We start from the raw sequence: 22,665 nt of genomic DNA on the forward strand, positions 1-22,665 counted from the left end.
CTCTACAAGTTTAAACAGAGTCCCGGCGGCAAAAGTCACCGGGAGTCTGTTTAAACAGCCCCGATGCTGGCGACGTACACTGTACGTCGTCAGTCACGAAGGGGTTAATACAAAAAAAGGTTACACAGACCAGGAATATGTAAAAATTATTAGCTAAATACACAAGTGCTTTGTAATTATGACTTTTCCTTTACACTGGCTCTTTGAAATAACACGTGCAATAATTTGGATGTTCGATGAAAGGTATAGTTTTTGGTTGTTAATTTCACATTATTTTATAGAGGTTTAAACAACAGAACAAAAAGAGAGACATTGAGAAGCAAGGAGGGACAGAGATTTCCCTCCAAAAGAAGGACAGTCCCTCCAAATGAGGGGCATTTAGGAGGTAAGCAGCAACCATTAATAGAAATGCTGGCTGGAGACATCTTAAGCATTTAGTAGACTTCAGGAAGCATTTAGCAAGCTTTAGTAGGCATTAGAAACTTCTGAGAGGCTTTTAATTTGGAGCTTTGCAGACAGCTGCTATAATGTATACTTTTCAACTACATTAAAATACACATAACTAGTTTTGGTTAAAGGCTAAGTTCAACGTTACACCAATATTCAGAGTGTAACATGAAACATGGTCACATCGTAACTAGAGGTGGACCGATTATCAGATCTACCGATTATTATGGCCGATATTTACAAATTTTTAAAAAATCTTTATCGGTCTTAAATTTACAAATATTACCAATAAGTGCCGACAGTGAAGGGGAGCCTCCACTGGCATGCGTCACTGCAGCAGTAACCAGTGCCTCCAGTGTGCTCCCCACAACCAGTACCTTCCGTGTCTCCTGTACATTCTGTGCCTCCAGTATGCCCCCCTACAACCTTCCAGAGGTTCCAGTGGGCCTCCACATCCAGTGCCTTCATTGTGCCCCCACATCCAGTGCTTCTAGTGTGCCCCCCGGGCTATGTGTTCATCTGACTGTGCAAGATTCGGCAGTCAGATGTAGACAGAATATTGGCACCTGATATCGATTATCGGCCTGATAGATGTCCCATAATCGATATTGCTGCAAAAAAAATTGATATTGGTCGACCCCTAATCGAAATCCCCCACTGCCCCATTTATATGAAACGCGGGATTCTTTTCCCTGCAGGCTGCTGTTTAAATCTGAAAATGGTGCAGCTGTGTGTGGAATGTAGAATCTTCAATTCCCATCAGCCACCAGCCAAAGAGACATGTAGTTCTCAATGGAATACAGATGTGGTGACACAATTTTCCTTCAGTCTCTGTTACTGAATGTCTGTACCTTGGAATGGACAGGGATGGGAGGAAGAATCTGCAGGAGCCAGAGCATTGCTCCCACGATCCACTATTCATTTTCCTTGAGATGTCTCTATAGTCCCCAAATGCTAAACTGCTCTAAGGCAAGAATATAGAATTGACTTCCATTATCAAAAGAACTCATAATTTTAGTAAAACTGGTTTTGGAGAAACAGAAAAATGAGTATAAAAGGCTTGATGTAGCTAAAAGTATCTAAATAGTGCCTCATTAGGAATGTCAGATTCATCATTTAGAGGCTGGAAAGCCCTTAGAGAAACATCTTGATATATTTGATAGAGATAATAAATCTTATGAGTCCAAAAAGCCTTTAAATTTGCACATAAGAATTCAGTTAGGGCTCCATTATCTTAAAGAGATGTACATGCATGGAGATGATTCTAACAAATTAAAGTACGGATTATATCTTCAAGTTTAAGTGGCTGTTTAACTGCCTGATAAGCTAGAAAAGGATGTGAATAACCATTAGGAGTAAAGTGTTAGAAAACCTCCAATTCTGTGAATTGCACTTTTTTCTCTCTTCTCTCTATGAAATAATGATATCTTTGGTAGCTATTCAGAGCAACAAATGGCCGACCTGGGTTACTAAGCAACATAAAAGTGGTGTTGAAGTATCACATGTCTTCCGGTGCTATATAAATCCTGTATAATAATAATAATAATACTAATGTATTGTATTTCTGCTTTACCTAAAGCTGTATTATAATTTAGCATTATTATATTGTATTATTTAATCAAAAGAGTAGTAGATGCTTCGGACAAACTTCTAGCAGAGGTAATGAGTCAATCGACAGATTTTTACACGAACATTCGTACGAAAAATTATGCCGGAATGTTCGATACTGGCATCAAAAACTTGTCAAATGTTGTTAGAAATTTTGTTTAAATTTGATTTTTATTTAACATTCTTTTTTGGAATGAATGGAGTAGGGATGCACAGATACTAAGTACCATGCTTGGTAGAAGTACAAGTACAGATACTTTTCCAGCTGATAGACTAGAGGCAGCTGTTATTTTTAAGGAGCATTGGCTACGGGGCTCCTGGGATTTGTGCATCCCTGTGTTAATGTATGATCTGATATATTGAGTGTACGTTTCAAGGGGAGGGCACTGTGTGTATATGGGGACAGTGGAGCCCAGTGTATTCTGTGTATGGGGGGGAGGGTATCTGATATTGGATCAGATACCCTTGTTTGCGTTTGATGCGCGTTTTGTGGGCTGCAAATCACGTGCTGAAGTTGCTAATATACCATTATAAATAGGGAAACAGGTTGCTTACCACAACAGTGATTTTTTTCTGAAGATATGGGTAAATAACGCAATTTAACAGCCTTTGAACGTGGGATGATTGTTGGCGCCCGGAGCCATGGAGCGAGTATCAGATGTCACAACTGCATCCCTGGTAGTGGCCATGAAAAGTATCGGCATTGGTATCTGAACTCGTATTTGTGCATCCCTAGAATTGAGTTTCTGAATGAAAACCACATTCACTATTAGAAATTCGTTCGATCGAGAAAAATTTCCAACATGCTCCTTCGAAAATTTTCGGGAACGTTGTTGTTTTCCTCTGTTGAATGCACCATACTAATTGATAGATATTTGAACGAAAATACAGAAATGGCAACTTTCTTATGAAATTAGAACCCTGCATACCCTACTGAAGTAATTTAAACATGCTTGGGGCAAACATATCTATAATTAGACAAAAAGGTTAAAAAAAATTAGGAAGGGGCAAACTCGATGGTCCACTTGGTCCTTTTCTGCTGTCACTCTTCCTTATCTCTATTTATCTTAATTTCACTTTCTTGAATTGTTTGACTTAGATAAAAAACAAACTGGCAATGCCTCCAGAATTCGGGTTACATGTGTACTGGCTGAGCGTGTAGCATAATTCCATCAAGTAATGTAGAGCACTTGCTCCCTTTTTCTTTTAAGGTCATTCTTTAAAGGAGAACTATGAGGTGAGTGCTTTTCACTCACCTCATAGTTCTAGCCGACCTGTGACAATGAGGCTGTCACAGGTCGACTCAGTAGATCGGGAAGTGAGCGAACACATACCGGCGTTCGCTCACTTCTCGATCCTGTCACGGCTCTCTGTCGTGACAGGGGAGGGGCTGGATTCCCCCCTCCCCGCTCCGATCCTCCAGCGCTGACTGGTGGAACGGACAGGGAAGGGTACAGCTGGCTCTGCCTCTAGATAGGTAGAACCAGCTGTCACTCACACAGCTGGGCGGATCCAGACATAATTGTTGGGATCCGCTTCAGCTGCGGCGTCTCAGTATACCGCGAGCTGTAGCTCGCGGTATACTGAGCTTAGGGTGATGGGAGGATGCTAGTTTGTGTGCTCCAGTTACCCTTAGGAGAACTATGGGGAAAAGCCCTAACCCCATAGTAAAAGTTTGCTTTTTAAATATATATGTAGTTGGATGAAAATAACCTAATCACTATAATCAATGTGTAGAGTGATTTATCCTGAAACACTGCTTGTGCATTTGTTATTAGTGTAAATAAGAGGCAAAAACAAATGTTTTAGTATATTTTCTTTCCAGGTCAAATGTAATATCAGGAAAATACCCGATTATTACCACTAAATTAATCTGAGGAGCATAGGAAATAAGTATTTATTTACTATGCTTCTCATCTCCATCCACACAAACTCATGCATAACAAATAGATATCTTGCAAAATAAAAAAATTACATGAATGATGCAGTCAGTCAGTAGCATTAACGCATCAGTTTTTGTTTTTGGAGTCCCCACTAACATAGTTTTTTCTTTTACCTGTTGGCCCTACCAGTAAGTCTTGTATTTATATAATGTGGCAGATAAAGGGTTAAGACAAACCATTTAACACTGATGAGGATGCTTACACTGGTCAACCTCTATTAATTTAGGTAAAACCTTTATCCCAAATAGAAAAAAAACCCTGTTCCTGTAACTGCTTAAAAATGTTAGCTGGAGTTAGGCTTTAATTTGGTAGTCACTTCTGTAAAGTCCATCTAAATCTACTAGTCTATCACCCTCTCCACAGGTTTGTAATGCTGCTATCCAAGGGTGGCTATATTTCTCCGCCAAGAATACAGTGGAGGATTGAGTGTAGCCACCCTAAGACAGGATGTGTGTTACTGCCCGAATCACCAAGTGAAAAAAACCAGAAACAATTATTTAAAAAAAACAAATGCAGCCATCACATTTAGAGATTGGTAAGCTGCAACATATTACATTTTTGTTTTTGGGTTTAGATACAATTTTAAACAGCTGCTAAAAGCAGCTCTGCTACAGAGGTCAGGACCTCATCTGTCATACCACGCATGCCTAAGCAATTATGAAACAGCAAATGTGAGTCACATGAAAAATAATATTTTTTTTATTCGGTGCCAACATTGTCATTACTTAAGATAACAAAACAAATGTTATTTTTTTTTCAGGACTAACAAGCTTTTCTTGTCTTGCAAAATAAAATGTTTCTACTTACTGTAAAATCTATTCCTTTGAGTACATAGAGGTACACAAGAATTCTGAAACAGTTGGGTTATATTGCCATCTTCAGGAGGTTGGGACACTGGCAAATGCAAAGGTTGTAAGCCAGCCCCTGTATCAACACTGACCTACACCAGAATGCCTCAGTTTTGAAATAAAGCAATAAAGAGGGCCAACAACCCAGAGAGGTGGGACCTGTGTTCCTTGATGGACTAGAAATATATGTTACAGTAAGTACAAAAATATTGTTTTACCATTGTACATTGGGGGACACAGGAATTCATAAACAGCCTGGACACCTAAAAGCAGTCCAAATCAGGGATGGCTACAAAAACTGACAGGACTGTCTGAACAGAGAACAACCATTGAAGGCCACAGAGGATTAGCATGATGTTCAGACCAGAAAAGAAGAAAGGGGAGAGGCTCTACCCAAGAAGACACCTAGCCCACACCAGCTGTGAGACAAAAAAGTCACCCAAAAGGGGAACAACATACTACCAAACTTGGAAGAACAATCTAACAACAGGATGTGGCAACAAAAACACTGTAAAAATGTGCCTAAGACAAAAAACAGTGCCCATGAGGAAACACTGGTCAAAAACAAACCTCTAGCAGAAACCCAGCTGGTCTGTAAGTGAAAAAGGCTCCAGGAACAAAGTGAGGTTACATGTCCAATCCTACAAGGATATATTTTAGGTAGCAAGAAGCCATGTAATATCCCAAAGAAACTATCTAAGAGACCCCCTAGGAGTTAGGAACATTCCAAAGGATACCACCCTGAAGTCATGTAGACAAAATAGGGACGGTAGAGTACCAAAACGGTACTCCTGCAAGGTTAGGCAGGAAACGAGGCAAACTGCCACCCCAGACTGGTAAACATAGACACTAAAAAGCAAGATGTTAGCAAGACCCACCTTCTAAACCAGCTCATGGCGTCACTGGGGTCTGACAGGAACTGATCCATCTGACCTGCCCCTATCCAGCAAGTCATTCATATAGCAATCGTCAGGATCTAAGTTAAACAGCTGAGAACATTAACCTGACCAAGGACAGGACCAAAAAAGGGCTATTGTGAGATTTCCTCCAAGGGCTGAGGATCAACCTCAGAAGAAGGACCTGACTTTAGGTAATTAGGTACCATGAAGGCCTCTGGTCATATCCTATCCCCAGCATGAGCTGTATGTTTACAAACCAAGGGAACACAAAGCACTCCAGCAATGGTTTCTTCCTGCCATGTAGCAGATGAGGCTTAACCAGAAGTGCTCTCTCTCTCTCTCTCGAATGAAGACTTTATTGCTTTGTGGGCAATGAAAGTTGAAGAGGCACAAAATGCTATACAGTGTCTTTAAATGAGAACTATGGTGTAAGTGTATTTCCCCATAGTTCTCTTCAGGGTCACGGGAGGACATATACTAGCATCCTCCTGTGACCCAAAGCTCAGTATATCGCAGGCATACTGTGAGCGCCACAGCCAGGACGGATGCCGAGATTACTGTTGAGATCCATCCAGCTGCGTGACAGCTGTCTCTGCCTATCTAGAGGCAGAGCCAGCTGTGCCGCCCCCCTCCCCTGTTCATTCCTCCACTCAGCGCTGGAGGATCGGAGAGGGAAGAGGGGAATCCCTGCACATGTTTCTGCTCACTTCACCAATCTATTGAGCCGACCTGCTACAGCTTATTTGTCACAGGTCGGCTCTAACTATGAGGATGAGTGGAAAGCACTCACCTCATAGATCTCCTTTAAAATGTTGTGGAGAGTTGCATACTCATTGATGTACAGCATAGGGACCAGGTTGCTAGCCCTAGGGAGAATCCCCAAACCTTTCTGGATGTAATGATCTCCCAGCACTACATGGATGTCCAACAAAGTCTAGGTCCACGGACTTACTCACAGCAGAATCCCTTGAAGAAATAGGGACCCCTGCTCTGGATAACTGGACTTAAACCCCAGGTAAGAGGACATCCCTGCAAATGGAGTACTTGTAGGATTGGGGGAGGGAACCACCTCATTACCTTAAGCAACTGGGGGTTCACATCATGGGCTTCTTGGTCCATAGGGGTCATCTAAATATCTTGCCTTTACAGACTACCAAGTACCAGGGAAGCGACCGAATAAGTCAGAGAATCAATGAGAAACTTAAAGGTGATGTTAGGAGGATGGTCCCTCAACACTCACAAGCCCCTAAAAGGGAAAGAGCACGGATTTTCCTGAAAGTCAAGGAAGGAGTTTCTAACCCACAAGATGTAGACTTCTTCAGTGAGATGTTGAGCTTAACAGCCTCATCTGTTGGTGACAGATACATGCAGATAGGTCATCCAAGCATTCCACAATGATGATGCCAAGAAAAAACAATGGGATGACATAAGGTCCAGTGTTTTAAGAAACAACAGGTGCCTTGGAAGGAGGTTAGAAGGGATTTCCTGAGTACTCAAAAGCCTAGAAGGCACAACACCCAGAACCCCTTCCAAATGTCAACCTGTAGAATTGGAGGCACACGTTCATGTAGGAGGCTTAACAGACGTATGAACGGATCTCTGGCTTTGGGCCTTTCAGCCTGAGTTAGCGTTATACTGAAAGTCTATGAGTGCTTACTGCCAAAGCAGATAAAGTAGAAGGGTGGGGTTCCTCTGAACCTTCCACAGACTACCTGCATTCAGGCAGGAGCACACTGTGTCCACCTGTGGCATTACTAACGATAGTGTCAAGAGCAGATCTGAAGAGACAACATTTACCCAAAGGGTAAACAAATTAGTTATTTTTTGAGCATCTCATCGGTGTACCATGCATGTAGCCATATTGCCTATGCATGTCTACAGATATTAGTCACTTATGAGACACCAGTTTTGAGGCTTGTAGTAAGTCCTCAGCCATCACAACTAAAGCAAAAAGGATCCAGACATTTGTTCCAACCACTCTGTTACATTGTATTTCTCAATTAAGCTTCTAAACAGTATTTGTAATATTTGGACACTGCTCAGGTGCTTCCTATTGCAGGACTGTGATTTTGAAGTGCCACACCCCATTTCATAGTCCAGATACATCTTTATTCGATGTAGGGTTGAGTGGACAGTATAGAAATAGCCAACACATTTCGGGGGCTCATGAAAATACCCACTTCATCAGGGTTTACTAAGGGAGAAAATGTATCAGCACTGCAATAGATTGTAATTGGATACTGATCCAGTGTGTGAGAATGCAGAGCTCTTTAGCAGCTGATTAGGCAGCTTGTTTTGGGATTTGCCAGCAATAGCAGTGGTAGAAGCTGTAGCAGGAGGAGAAGGTACAGTATATGGTGTACATACTGTATTGTGTACTTTGATGAAGTTTTTAGGGCATATGCCATATGCCCAAAGTTTGCTACTGGTTAAGGTAAAACTGTCATCTTAATTCAATATTTGTACTTACTAAAAAAATATGCTATACATTTTCTTCAAGAACGTAAACAGTTACAGCTTAAAATAGGAGACAAAAAGTTTGCCTCACATTTACTGTGATTAGAGCAAAAGTGAACCAATGTCATGTCACAGTTTTTAAAACATCTCATGCTGCAACCAAAAAGTTTTTTTAGTGTACTAACTTTGCTGCAATGTAAACAGAAACATTAAGCTACATTTGACTTTAACGTGAAGAATATATTAATTCCTTTTTGCTTATCCAGAGATTTACCATATGGGTTACATTTCTTTCTACATGTTATGTTACAATCCTGGTGTTCAACTCTAAGTGATAATGTAAGTTAATTGATTTTAAGATACTTTATACCCTTTTTATTGCTTTGCCTATATGTAATGAGATAGACAAGCTTATTTGTGTTAAAATAGCATAGATAAATTGAACCATTAATTGGTAGAATAGAATTTTTTAATTTCACAGTGGTAAATTTAAAAGGAGTTCATTTAAATTATTTAGCTAATTTGGCAGATAAAATGTGCTACTTATCTTTGGCAGAATGAAACTCAAAACATGCTCAAAATAATAGGATTTTGTCTTACCTGTAAAATCATTTTCTTGGACTACATGACAGCACACAGGATGGTATTCTTAGACCACTGTGTTATACTGCCACCTTCAGGAGATTGGGAAAGCAAATCTGTAAGCCCAGTATTACCCCTCCCACTCCCAGTAAGCCTAAGTTTTGTAGCAAGCAATAACAGGAGTGAATTACAACACACAGAAGGGAGGGATCTGTGCACTGTGATGTACTCACAGAACGAAAAGGATTTTACAAGTAAGACACAAATACTGTTTTCTTAATTGTACATCACAGGACACAGGATGGTATTCTTAGACCACTGGGGCATCTGAAAGCATTTCAACTACGGGGTGGGCAGCAGAGCACCAAACCAGCAGGCCTACAGAGTAACAAAAGTGGCTCAACAGAAACATGCAGAGTCATCTGAAGAACTCTACAGCTAAAGAGATCAAGGGGTGGCCTAGAAAGACTAACAAAACCCAGGCTGAGATCCCACTGAGTCACTAAGAAAAAGTACAGGAAGAATTATGTGAAGGTCCCCACAAAAGAGTGAGGTGCTATCGGCCTCTGAAAAGGGAACCATGATTCATCTCAGAGAAATTCCTGGGATGGAATTCCTCTTCACACCAAGCCGAACAAGTGCAATAGTAGACTTCACAATAAGTTGGTTCGCTGGCATTTAAAGCATAGGAAGACCAAATTTGGTAGGCCCCTGTCTCTCCGGACCTGGGCATTAGAAGCCAGGCCACTAAGCCAGCAACCAAGAAGCAGGGTAGGAAACTGGCCCAAAGGGCAGAAGATCTGGACGATCTGGGAGGGCCCAGTCCCCTTTAAGCCTGATGATGTCTGAGCAACACATCTTTCTGGGCCAGTTTGGTGCAAAAAAGGTTAGATTCTCTCAGAGCAGAGAGAAAATCTTCTATCTCCTACGACACTGGCAAAAAACTGGGGTAGGAGGGTTACCTTGGACTGCCCTCACAGCTTTGCTTTTCCAGTGTCCGCTCTCCTAATAGTGGCAGTACAACCCAGTAGTCTAGAAATACAATCCTGAATCGTGTTATGTACAATTGAAAGAGAACTATGGCCAAACATGTTTTTGGCTATAGATCTTTTGAGTCACAGGAGTACATTTACTACTGCAGAACCACACTGCAGCCGGGAAGAATCCCGACTATTTTGTTGAGAGCTTCTCTATGGCCAGAGCCAGTTATGCCTGCCCCTTACCTGTCTGCCCCTTTAATTAGTATTGGAGGAACACTAAGAGGGGAGGGAGAAATCTCTGTGGGTGCGGTGAATGAGAGTAACCGCTCCTTGCAGGGAAGAGCCATGAGCTGAGCGGACAACAGTTTGTGATTGCTCAGTTCTCGAGCTATAGAGCCAGCATGTAACATCTGCAGTGTCATACGTTGACTCAAACTTTTGGGAAGAGTATATTTTACTCTCCCAATAGTCCTCCTTTAAGAAATAAGTTTAGTTTTATTAGACATTTGAAATGTCTACCTACCAAATGATGTTTAACATTCTTTAGTAAAACACCTTGTCACTACTTTTCTGTTAATATCCAAGCAAACACTGTATATTACAGTCACCAGAGGGCTAGTTTGAGTTTGGTTACCCTCACTTATTGATCCAAATGTGTTAGTTCCATAAAAGCAATGAACGACTTTAGAAGCAGGCTGAGAAATAACAGGATTTGTACTTAATAAACTCCAGCGAATGGATTTTACGTTAAGAGACACAGGAATCAGTTACTCTTAAGACAACTGGGTTATACTGCTGCCTGGAGGTTTGAACACCAGCAAACAAAAAACATTAAACCAGCCCCTGTAAAACCTTGCCTCCAACCATCATGTCTCAGTTTTGTGAACAAGCAGTACATAAGGCCAAAACCACAGTAACCTATGCCCCATAATGAACTCCAAGAAATGGATTTCATGCTAAGTACAAAAATCCTGTTTTCTTTCTCGCTCCTTAACAGACACAGTATTCATTAATTCTAAAGACAATAACCTCTTTACTTCATCTACAACTCAGGCTCTCATTTTTCTTGTCTTAAGGTCCCCACACACCTTACGATAATCGCGGGAAATCCCGCGATCGTACGATTATCGTAAGGTGTGTGGAAGCCGTGCGACCTCTACCACTGTAAGGTCGCACGACTTTTAACTTCCGGACATGTTCGAAAACCCGCCGAGCATCGTACGATGTTCAGCGGTTCTGTAGCATTTTTGTAAGATACAAGCCGGACGGGCCGTTGTGCGCATGCGCACACAGCCCGTTCGGCATTGCGGTCATCGGAAGCCCGGCCCTCAGGGGGCGTGGCTTGCGATCATTGCAAGTATGATCTGTCTGTGCAAGATAGGCAGATCGTACATTTTTTTAAGTACCTTACAACCATCGCAAGACAAAAGTCTTGCGATGTTTGTAAGGTGTCTGCCCAGCCTTAGGATGATTTCGCAGGATCAATGTCACGTTTCATGGTTCAAATTTCAGTCTTGATTGAGGCATCTGGCCATAGAGGGCGTAAACACAGTCCCCCTTCTCCTGCCCCCTCTGACTCTCAGTCAGAAGAGGATATGGAACGTTATCTGTTCCGTGATCAGGATGAAAGTGATGAGGAGTTGGAAGGAAGTCCTTCTTCCTATTTGGATTATTCTTCCATAGAAGAAATGCTCTCAGCGATGCGTTTGCAGAAATCACGTCCATTGACTCTCCCAGTGGCTGATTGACCCAAGTTCACAAATCTAGAAGAGGTTTTCTATGAAGGCAAAAATCAGAAAAATGTACTCTCTCCTCCAAAGTATTTTGCCCAATAATAACATGTTGGAGGAGCCTAACTCAAAAAAACAAAAAAAAAAAAAAAAACGCCCGGTCTTTTGTTGGGTTTTGAGCGCTTCTCCCCTCCTTTTTCTGATTGAATCACCCATCTGTCAGACACCCCGGTCCGGATGTTTTCTGAAGACGCTCAACCAAACAAGTACACTTAGTACCAACTTCAAAACCTAATAGACACTGCCCCCCCACCCCCCCACAGACGAGTGCTGTATTCAGGTACGTTGTCCTTGAAACTTTCCTTACTTAAAAAACGGACTGTTCCAGAGTTAGGGATGTCGTGGACAAACATTTGGAGGAGTTACTGAAAAGCCTAATATTTCTTAGTTGAGCTTACTCTCAACCTGTATTTGCAGCTCTGGAAGTGTGTCAGACACTAGTGGTCTGGACTAAACATAGGTCTCAGGACCCAGGGTTAGTTCATTTGGATCAGGAGGTTTTCAGGGAGTAAGAATTGCTTCTGAGGTTTTTCCCCTACTGCATGCATGCTCTTGTGGATGCATTGCACCAGTTATCAGGACAAGGACTCTTGTCAGTCCATATGTGTAGGCTTTTAGGGCTTAAATACTGTTTTGTGGAACCTGCATGTAAAAGAGGTTGGAGAGGATTCCCTTCACTGGAGAATGTCTTTTTGAAGAAGGTTTGAATGCTTTTATAAAAAAAAGGTCACAGGTGGGAAAAGTAACTTATTACCTAACAGGAGGAAGGCTAAGATTTCCCTAGGTAAGCAGGGTTCTAGATCCGCTAAGGAGTCCTTTCGAGCCTCCTTTTACAATTTACAATGAAGGTCAGTAGGGTCAGAACTAGCTTCTACCATAGACTGCAGAGTGCACATGGAATGTCTGCAAACAGACTTTTCCATTAATATCACAGACTGAAACAAAATCAGAAGTGGAAATAAGAGGCCTGGTAGACACTGAAGGGAGTTCAGGCTTAACCGGCAGAGCTATAGAAGCTGCTGATGAGGACAATCCCAAAGAAATAGGGTTCCCAGGATCCATAGTACAGTCATCAGATCCTTCTAAGGATAGTGGTGAGTCACTTCCTGAAGCAGTAGGGAAGCATGGAACGAGGTTGCCCACTGCAGTGGGACATGCTGAACCAGCTCATGGGAAAGCAACTGACAGAGTGTGAGGCAAGGCTGTGTGTACAACAACCTCAGACAGCAGGAGCTGGCCATGATCATAGGCAACCGGAGATGACCAGGACACTGAAAGCAGGCAGTAGGAAAGACCAGAGATCAGATGATCTACAATGCACTTTAACAGAACAAGAGATATGGGAAATACTTTCTCCTGGGTTGAGAGGTGGGAAAGGAGCAAGGAGTGTGCACATGAGAAACTTTCTCTAGCAGATGGCAACAGCACTAACTCACCTCAGTATGAACTGTTACCTTAGCAAAAAAAGGCACTTTATGAATAAAAAAAGAGTATTTGACAGTTAAAAATTGATAATAGACACAATACACAAGGGTCTGGGAATGCCACAATATAGAACACAATGTCTGAAGGACACATAATGAGATAATATTACAATATTCAGAGATTCACTCAGAAAAAACAGTGCTCAGAGACTGATCACTACAATTTCTGACACTGCTTTTGATCTGGGCCAACACTCTGTACGAGATTTGGTTATCAAACAAATTGTGTAAAGACCATAATGTAGAGCACAGAGTTCAAAGGACATATGCTAGGATTTTTTTTCCACATCTGGAGGCCTACAAAGCCCCCCTGAAAGATACCAGAGACAGGATTACACCAGGGACTGAACCACTGCCATGAACCAGAGGGATGATGGTTTGAGTTATACAGGAGCTGATTTGACTTTCTTTTTTGTTTGCCAGTTTTCAAATCTGGCAAAGGCAGCAGTACAACCCATTTTATTAAGAATATCTAAATATTGTGCCCCTTAATGAACAAGAAAGAAAAGGGGTTATGGGAGCTCTCCAAATCCAGTTATACTATGTAGGCATAGGTTCATAAGTCATCCAGAGAAGAAAACCTTAAAGAAGGCTCCACTTTTAATACAATATTGATATATCATATATAGTTGCAGCACAGGGGAGAGCTGGGAACCTTGGGTCTGGAAGGCAAATATATCCAAATGACCTATTTATGGTAGGGAAAGTTTCCTGTAGACTAAAAAAAGTTCACAACACAAAGTGGTCTGAGTTGCTCCAGTGACCAATCATGGAAAAATGTGGGTGCAGTTCTCATTTGTGGTAACACATATTCACACATAAAGAGTTAGGATAGTAAATGAGGAAGTAATTTATTAATGCTGAACAACATAACCTCCAAAATAATATTGCTTTTCCTAAATAAAAGCACTCCCTATGTCTTCCACTGCTCACTTGTCTCTTATTCTACTGTCTGAAGCTTTGATGGCGCATAATTAGAAGCTAGTACTGGTGCTCTGAATGTTAATATGGATCTGTGTGATATGCTTTGCATAGCCTGTCTCTGTGTTTGCAAATGCCCTGGTCTGGATAACCTTCAGCCCCAGCTGTTTCTCAATAAAGAGAACTATGGTCTAGAGGCAGAGCCAGCTGTGGCCACCCCCTCCGCCGTCTGTTCCTCCAGTCAGAGGAACAGTCTACACCTTTTCTGCTTTAAGGTACTAGTACCCTCACCAGCCACACGTTCTGAGAAACGTTTTGCTACATGTGCTTGCTAGAACTGAATCCTTGTATCATATACAAAGGTAGTGTTGGGTGAGTCAGCAAATGTTTGCCATTGTGAGAGGAAGGTTCCTGAATTTTCCAGAGAAAAGACCGGGTTATATCTCAGGTGACTCCAAGCCTAGGGACTGATGAAAATGTTTAATTATATATGGCTCTGTGGAAAGTTTTTAAATTTGTTGAGAAACAATATTGGGTACAATGAATTCTGGTCTTGTAAGAATACTAATTGCTTGGCCATTATGCTGACATAGTGGCTTGGGTCTTTATTGAGTAACTCACTGGGGAAAAGTATGCATATCTAGAAAGCCAATTCAAAGTTTTCAGCCATATTTATTTCAAGGAAACATATTCCTTGAACTTATTCCTTAAAATATATACAAAGAAATAATCCCACCACCTGTTTAGGGCTTCAACTTTTTTTTTTATCCAGGCATTGAACTGTAATGCACCAGTCCACCCCACTCCTTTTTGGACAGCAATTTGGTGATCTCGCACCTTTCTTTGCTTGTGTGTAATGTAGGACAGGTATTCCCAAAAACACACACACGGTAGGCACCTGATACATACTTCAGTAAGCAGAAACTCCCACTAAACATATGATAGACTGAATGGAGTCTGGCTGCAGTGGATTAAACAGAACACAGAGTGATGCTATGACAAATTAATTTTTAACTAAGTTATTAAAAAGAAGAAGTAAATGCTGATAAGGAAAAAACACTTTATTTGTATTCCCTAATAACAGGGCACTTTCTCCTATACATACATAGGGAGAAAAATGTCCCTATAAACGAGAGTGTTTCAATCATTGAAAACCATTTTATGAAAATACATTAAACAATTGGCAATCTAAATTATTTCCAGTAAAGAGTAAATAAAATATGAAAAAAAGGGGAATTTTCATTTAGGAATTACAAATAATACAACAAACAAAAAAAGCAGAATGACAAAAATGTTTTCAATGAACAGCACAATGCAAAAGGTTTTATCTAGAAATAAACATTCAAATGTATTGTAGTGCCCCCCCGCCCCCCCCCCGATTCTAGGGGCAGGGGAGCTGTCATTTCACCTTAAGGATGGATCCTTAGCCGGAATGTGGGATGTGTGAAGTGAAATTGGGCACCAGTCACTTTTAGGATTTTTATGGTGCTTTATTAAAACACAGTGTTATAGCTTGCAGACATTTTGAGATCTCCCTTGGGTAAGACAGCAGACTTTTCTCTGAAGTCCAAGCCCATCCTGGCTTCTCCAGTGCAGACAAAGTTCCTCTATGGCTCTCCATCCCAGGAATAATCCTGGACCCCGACTGTGTTTTCAGTTGACCACCTGTAGACTTCTGGTCAGACGGCTCACACAACGCACCTCCCCCAGGCAGGAGGCTCTCACATGGTCAGACCCAGATATTTATGTCCTCTCAATAGCAGAATCCTTAAAGCCAAATGAGTATAGACTACAATCTAGCTAACTAAATTTAAGTAGTCACATAAGACTTCACTGGACAACACTGAAAAAAATAGTCTATACATCAACGGCACGGGTTTTATACTCACTGATAATCTGAAACTGAAAAAGACTGATTTTAATAAAAGTGAGCCAGTCCACAGTGTCAGGGACAGGTGGATTCAACTTCCAGGAATAAAACATCCTGGTGCACTGAAGGCCCTCTCAGCCAGCACACTGGCTGCAGGGCAACCCAGAAGCTCCAGGCATATATATACACACATACAGGATCTATTTTTAATATACTTCACTTTTACTTAAGGAAAGGAAAACCAATTATGTCCCCTAATGGGGTTGTTGATCCTTTCCATAACTTGTACCTTAAGAAAACTAATCACTAGAACCATGATGATCCGCAAAATGGCACACAACATTGGTATTTTTAGTATTGGTCCTAATTAGATGGTCCCTGAAATGGTCACATAACCAGTGTCCACAGTGCCCAGTCATGTACGTTTACTTCCATCAAAGGGAAACAAACTAAGAGATAGCACATTGCCAATTATGGATTAGTTCCTGGCCACAAACTGAATCATGAGGACATTATCCTCCTAAACTTAACAGCACCCTGTTGTATAGGTAAATACCCGCATACCATTTGTTCGAGTTGTCTCTATCAGGGCGATGCCCATACTGTCCAGTCGTTAATTAATGGTGGTTTATTTGAAATTGGCAGTTTGTACTTTGTGTTGCTGCACAATTTGTGCAGTAGCTTGTAGCTTTCCTGCCACCCCTTCATTAGTGCAGATAAGCGGGCGGCTAATGCCTCACTCGTGTTCTGAAGCCCAGCCAAGCTGAAACAAAGCAGCCACTACCAGAGCAGCGTGTCCTTTCGCCCTGGCTGTTGAATGCCACTTGGATTTACCACCCTGTTGGAGGTGCTGTCAGTTGACATCGTTCTGGCGATTTGACCTGTTTCAACTAGGCTCGCATTCCCATAGAATTGCATGGGAATTCCAAACCCGTTTGCAGTGAACAAAAGGCTGACCACACACTTGGTGCCTTAAAGCATGCATCAATCCATCACCCATGTGGAGGGTGGAGAAGGAGAACTGGGCAAATCAATGATGGAGAGGGTTCTGGGTTGTCTTTGGAGCTCATAGATTTAATAACACCATTCAATGACAATCTGCAGCTTCTGACAGATCTATGTTCTTTTATTAATAGAGCTGAGAGATGCATATCTTGCTGTTATACAAAAGCAAGATCTCATCCTTAACGTGCAAATAAATAAATTCGGGGCACCAGCTTGAGTCAATTATAGTGAGATATCATTACTTTATATAAAAACAAAAAATATAGAAAATTGCATGGAAAGATTTTCATTTTAAAGATCAACTCCAGAAAAACATATTAACCTCTGCAGATGGGCTACCCTGCACTGTGGGGGTTAAGATCTCCTTTTTGTCTAGGTGCTAAAAAAATTAAGATCTACACACCCGAAGCTCCAAGCCAGCCAGCTGTCACATCGCTCCCTCCAACCTGTCTCGTCCTTCACTGCAGCATTGGAATCTTTCTCAGCATGCTCACGTCTATACACTGTGCATAGAATGTGATGATTTACGGGACTTTAAATTGCTGCAGAGGAGGGAGAGAGAGCCTAGAAGGACTGGTCTAAGAATAAGCCCAGCTCAGAGCATTGAGTGAGTATAACTTTTTTTGTAACCTAGACAAAAACAAGCAGTTAACTCATGCAGTGCGTGGGTAGCCCCAATACAAGAGTTAATAAAAGTTTTTCCTGGAGCTTTTCTTAAAGTTACCCACAAAAGATACAAGAACACTCTTTGCCACAGCAGGAATAGAGGTTTAACCTCATCAAATGTAAAGGGTTCTTTACTAAAAGAGTTGTAAAAATGTATATAGTTTTTGGCAGAAACTGGTACTAGAAAACATTTTGTTGTGTATTTCAAAAACAGTTGAATTTGTTACTAAAAGCACAAAGTTTGCATGTTCTCCCTATGTTCATGAGGGTTTCCTGCTGTGTTCCCCAAGATAAGGTAGGTTAATTGGCTGTCTAACTAGTCCCTAGTATATGTGTACAAATTGGGTATACACATGTTAACGCATTCTCCATTCCGAACCCAAGCCTGTATAAATGGGAGGGTTGGGCAAATACCTGGCCACCTACCTTGCAAAACATTTGCCATGGAAATTCTGTAGATAAAAGCTCAGGTGTATCAGATATGGTGTCCAGAGATCTGGCCGACAGAACCACAGAGACTCGGATATGAATATAGGGATAGCACACATACACTGTTTAAAAAAGATTTCAACTGTAGGTTTTGTGTTCCAAGGATGCTATATTTTTTGATTTGATAGAATTTGATAGGCATGTTTGTTTTTCCACATATTCTGACATTAGCACAATTGCAGTGTTTATTAGATGGTATGCCCTGATTTCTCTTGTTGCCTGGAATTACTTAATAAATAAGATAACAAAACAACTACAACGATCATTCTTTAATGTTAAAAAAAGATCAAAAATTTCACTTTAGCCTTAATATTTTTAATAAAATTTGTAAAATTAAAATGCAATCCAAAAAAATAGCCAAACAAGACATTAAATACTAAAACATTAAAAATAAAAAATAAATTCTACATGAAGAGCAAACTAAAAAAATGCTCAGTCCATGAATCACTTGTGTAACTGGACACAGCATGAGTTATCTGTAAACATTTACAACAGGCAGAATGATGTTGTATGGCAGTTGCCCCTAGTGAGTTTGAATGGATCCTGTAAGAATGGCAAGCTTTATTTTCTCACGTTTTCCGTATTCTCTTGTTGCTCCTTCTCCAATCTCATTTCTTTCAATTCCTGCCTGTACTTCCGTTCGATAAAACGCTTCTGATGAGCCATCTGGGGGAAGTTATCTGGGGAAAGGAAAACAATGACATCACCTACGCTGTGCCTGCTGTAAGTGTGGGTTTTCTGGTCTGCCAAAGACAGCTATACCAGAATACAGGTTCAGACAGACCCAACGAAATACAGATGTGCCTTTAAATTTATAATAGGAATTGTTAAAGAAATCTAACTCGACTGCACTGTTCAGCAATTAGTGATGACGATTTTAAAAGCATACTTGTAGAAGCACTTCCTTTTTGGTCATGCTAAACAAAGATCCAAAGTCAATATATTGTTGCAGATGAAACTGCTTCAAGCAAGTAACAAATGAGCACTGCAAGGCTTTAACTGCAGTAAAAGAAACACACAAAAGACAAAAATAATCTTACATTTCTCCAAGGCGTCCATAGCAGCTTGCATCTCAGCCTGCTGAATGCTGAAAGAAAAAAAAACCCCTCCAATTAACCTAATTACCTCCATCAGTTTTAAGTGAGCTCTTAAATCCTTTTAAGCGGCAATAAGAAGAGAAAATGAGAAAGGGATACGCAATACTCCTTCAGGGTCTTGCAAAAAAACAATTGCAAAACCTTCTGACATTTCAAAGATAGCTATGATTCAAACTTATTGGCAATACTAAAAGTTCTTTCCTAGTTTACTATTTTTTGCTTTTGTCAAACATCGCCAACAATCAAAGACACTAGCTTTAGTGGTTCCCATTACAGCTAAAAGATGTGGTATCTTAAAGAAATGGCTTTGTAAATGACACACCTGTGTTGAGCATACAATTGTTTGCTCTACTGTTCCACATTTGATTAATACTGCAGTTCATCTTCTTCACATTTTCTACCTGTCTTATATTTGTTGTCCCATTCTCTTTATTACCTCCTTTACATGCTACTTAAGTTTCCTTTACCTCCTCTTATGTTGGTTATTAGATGGCTAATACTGTACACAGTTACTACTCCATGTAAAGTACAGAAAAAACTGCTTGGATCTCTCTAACCTGACTTAAAAGGCCCATTCACACCAATGCACATGCAGTAGCGTCTCTATGGCACGCGTTACTGCATGTATTTTTGCATGTGTTTAAGTCCACCTTTAACACAAGTGCGATTTTATGTGTGTTTTTAACATGTTTTTGTGTGATTTTATTACGGTTATGCAAAGCAGGGGAACAATATAGACGTTGCATTATGCAAGTGTGCAGAAAACACATATAATAGGATTTTTATACTTACCATAACATCCATTTCTTGGAGTCCATTGAGGGCCACAAGTCTTTAACCTTCAGGTTATAATGCTGCCTACAGGAAGACTGGACACTGGTATACAAAATAATTGTAGGCAAGCCAAGGATAGCCCCTCCTATTGCAAGCATGCCTAAGATTTGTAGTAAAACAGTACCACAAACAAGATCATATACAGAGATCCTTTTCCTGAAATCCCTCAACGAATTTCAGGAAAAGGATTTCATGGTGAGTACAAAAATGCTATTTTCTTTCTGGTCCATTGAGGGACACAGAAAATCCTAAATCTTTGAGATGCCCAAAAGCAGTTTATGCTAAGCAGTGGTCAGCAAACCAGCAAAGAAATGCTAATAGGCCTAAGAAAAAAAAACAGAACCAGGGACTGGCTGCAGCTAAAAGAGCTGCCTGAAGGACTGTATGCCCGCAGCTGGCATCAGATCAGGCCACAATAAGAGAACAGTTGCTTGATGTTGAAAAGTCTTAGAAGCACTCAGAGATCAAGAACAGTGTGCCTTGACAGAAAAGGGTGGAACCCGTTTCCTAAGACCAAGCTTGGATCATGGACTGCCAACTTAGAGATGGTGGAAAGAGAAGGCAGTGCACTTTTATGTGGTCTAATTGGGATTACAAAAAGGCAGAAAGAAACAAAGTCTGAGGGAGTCCAATACACATGAAGACAATGGAGGGAAATTTCCTTTTGGTGAATAGGGGCAGACAGAGGGATGGAAGAACAATGTCCTGGTTGAGGTGAAAAGTAGACACTACCTTAGGGAAGAAGTAAATCTTGGGCCTCAACACCACCTTGCACCTATGCAGAGCAAGAAAAGGTTCCTTGTAGGATAGTTCCTTAAAGTATGGAGACTCTCACCAAGTGAAGTATGCCTTCAATGTCTGAAGACAAACCTTGCTAGAAGTAGATTTTTCTAGCTTTAAGCATTGTAGGAATCACAGACTCAGAAATGTAAGTGTTTCCCAGCACTGCAGACAGAGTCCCCCAGGGATGGTGGGGGTTGTGATAGAGACTGGGAGGAGAGAGAGACAGATCGACTGACGCTGAGAGCTTCTTGGCATCGATCCGTCGGTCTCTCTCATGCTTCCGTCCCTCCTCTCAGCATGGTCGGTCGGTGTCTCACTCTCTCCCCCCTCCTCCTCTCAGAGAAGGGGGTTGGGGGGGAAAGTTAAGAGAGACCGATTTGACCACTAGGTCCGGGGGCATTTTCTTACTATTTGCACACCACACTCATGATAAAATATATATTTTTGGCTAGAAAACAGCTTCAGACCCCCAAACAATGATATATGTTCTGAAAGCAGAGGCCCTGAAGAATAGAAAAATGCTAGTTGCAATTTTTTATGTCGCACAGTTTTTGCGCAAATGTTTATCAATCCAGTATTTTTAGGAAAAAAGCAACTAAATTAAAATTTAGTGCAAAGAAACATAATATAATACAGAATTTTTTGGTAAAATATGAAAGACAGGGTCAAGTCAGGTAAATAGATGCCAAACATGTTAAGCCTCAAAATTGTGTGCGCCTGTGAAGCTGCAAAAAAAGTAAATAATACAAATTTCCCATAGGAAACATTTTAAACATTTTTATCGCTCATCAGTTTAGTGCTAACGTTGTTTGATGGGCCTAGAATTATTGCTCTCACTCCGACATTCATAGCGATATGTAACATGTGTAGCGAAATTTTTGTTTTCGTGTGTATGTGCGTGCACGTGGGGGGCGAGAGACTTAAAAAAAAAAATTTTTTGCATTTTTTTTTCTTATGTTACTTTAATTTTTAAACACTAACCCTATTGCTATCACATGGGGGGATAACAAGCACCCTATGTAATAGCAGATAGGGTTTGACAGGTCCTCTTTATGGACCCCTAATGCTAATGGACCCCAAAGTAGCTGAGGAAGGAGAGATCTGCTTCCCCAGCTTCATCTCCTGGCTCTAAAAGCCAGAGACTGTAAAGCTGGCCATACACCTTACAACCATCGCACGACTTTCGTTGTGCGATGGTTGTAAGGTGATTAAAAGTTCATACTACCTGCCCATCATGGACAGGCAGATCGTACTTGGGATCATCGCAAGTCCTCCCCGCTGAGGGGAGGGCTTGCAGATGATTGCAATGGTGAACGGACAGTGTGCGCTTGCACACCTCGGGCCGTGCGGCTTTCGTCTTTCGATCGCGCTACCAACCCGTCGAAAATCGTTTCTAGCATGCTCGTTATACGAAAATCAGTAAATGCGGTCCCATATAACGCTGCCCATATACCTTACGAATATCGTATGATCGCGGGATCAGCCGTGATAATTGTACGATAATCGTAATGTGCATGGGCGGCTTAAGAGTGACACCGGAAGTGATAATACACATCACTTCCGGGTCCAGCGATCGGACGGGAGATCAGCGGCTGGAAGCCGCTGAATCTCTCTCTGATCATTGTGGGGAGACCCGCTGAGCCGCTCCCGGGCTCCGCTTGAGGACAGCAGTGCCCGTGACTGCAGCAGCCGTGTTCTTGTTTTAACCACTCCTGCGGGCAGCCGTCTATAGATGTATTGGTTAATACAGAATGTACATTGAGGACATTGGAGTATGAGAAGGACCTGAATACAAAGTGACCCCAGTACCACATTAGAGAGGACACAACCATTTAGAGTGATATTAATCAGGACCGCATTCAGGGGGGTACGCCAGTACCACATTAGAGAGGACACAACATTTTATAGTGATAATAATCAGGGCCGCCACCTGGGACCCTTACCTGACTATTGGCTGATGGT

General features: G+C 41.3%; 1 protein-coding gene across 1 annotated transcript in view; it reads right to left on the reverse strand.

The window, feature by feature from the left end:
* Positions 1-18,412: 18,412 nt before the first annotated feature.
* The window catches only part of DROSHA (drosha ribonuclease III), a 239,833-nt gene continuing 235,580 nt past the window's right edge, over positions 18,413-22,665 (reverse strand). The window contains exons 32-33 of the mRNA XM_018574114.1: positions 19,030-19,076; positions 18,413-18,669 (exon numbers count right to left, since the gene is read on the reverse strand). Coding sequence (XP_018429616.1) covers positions 18,551-18,669; positions 19,030-19,076 — 166 coding nt within the window. The 3' untranslated portion in view covers positions 18,413-18,550. The remainder of the gene's footprint in view (positions 18,670-19,029; positions 19,077-22,665) is intronic.

The sequence above is a fragment of the Nanorana parkeri genome, unplaced genomic scaffold (assembly GCF_000935625.1).
Source record: "Nanorana parkeri isolate BGI_ZX_2015 unplaced genomic scaffold, ASM93562v1 scaffold49, whole genome shotgun sequence".
NCBI classification, from domain to species: Eukaryota; Metazoa; Chordata; class Amphibia; order Anura; family Dicroglossidae; genus Nanorana; species Nanorana parkeri.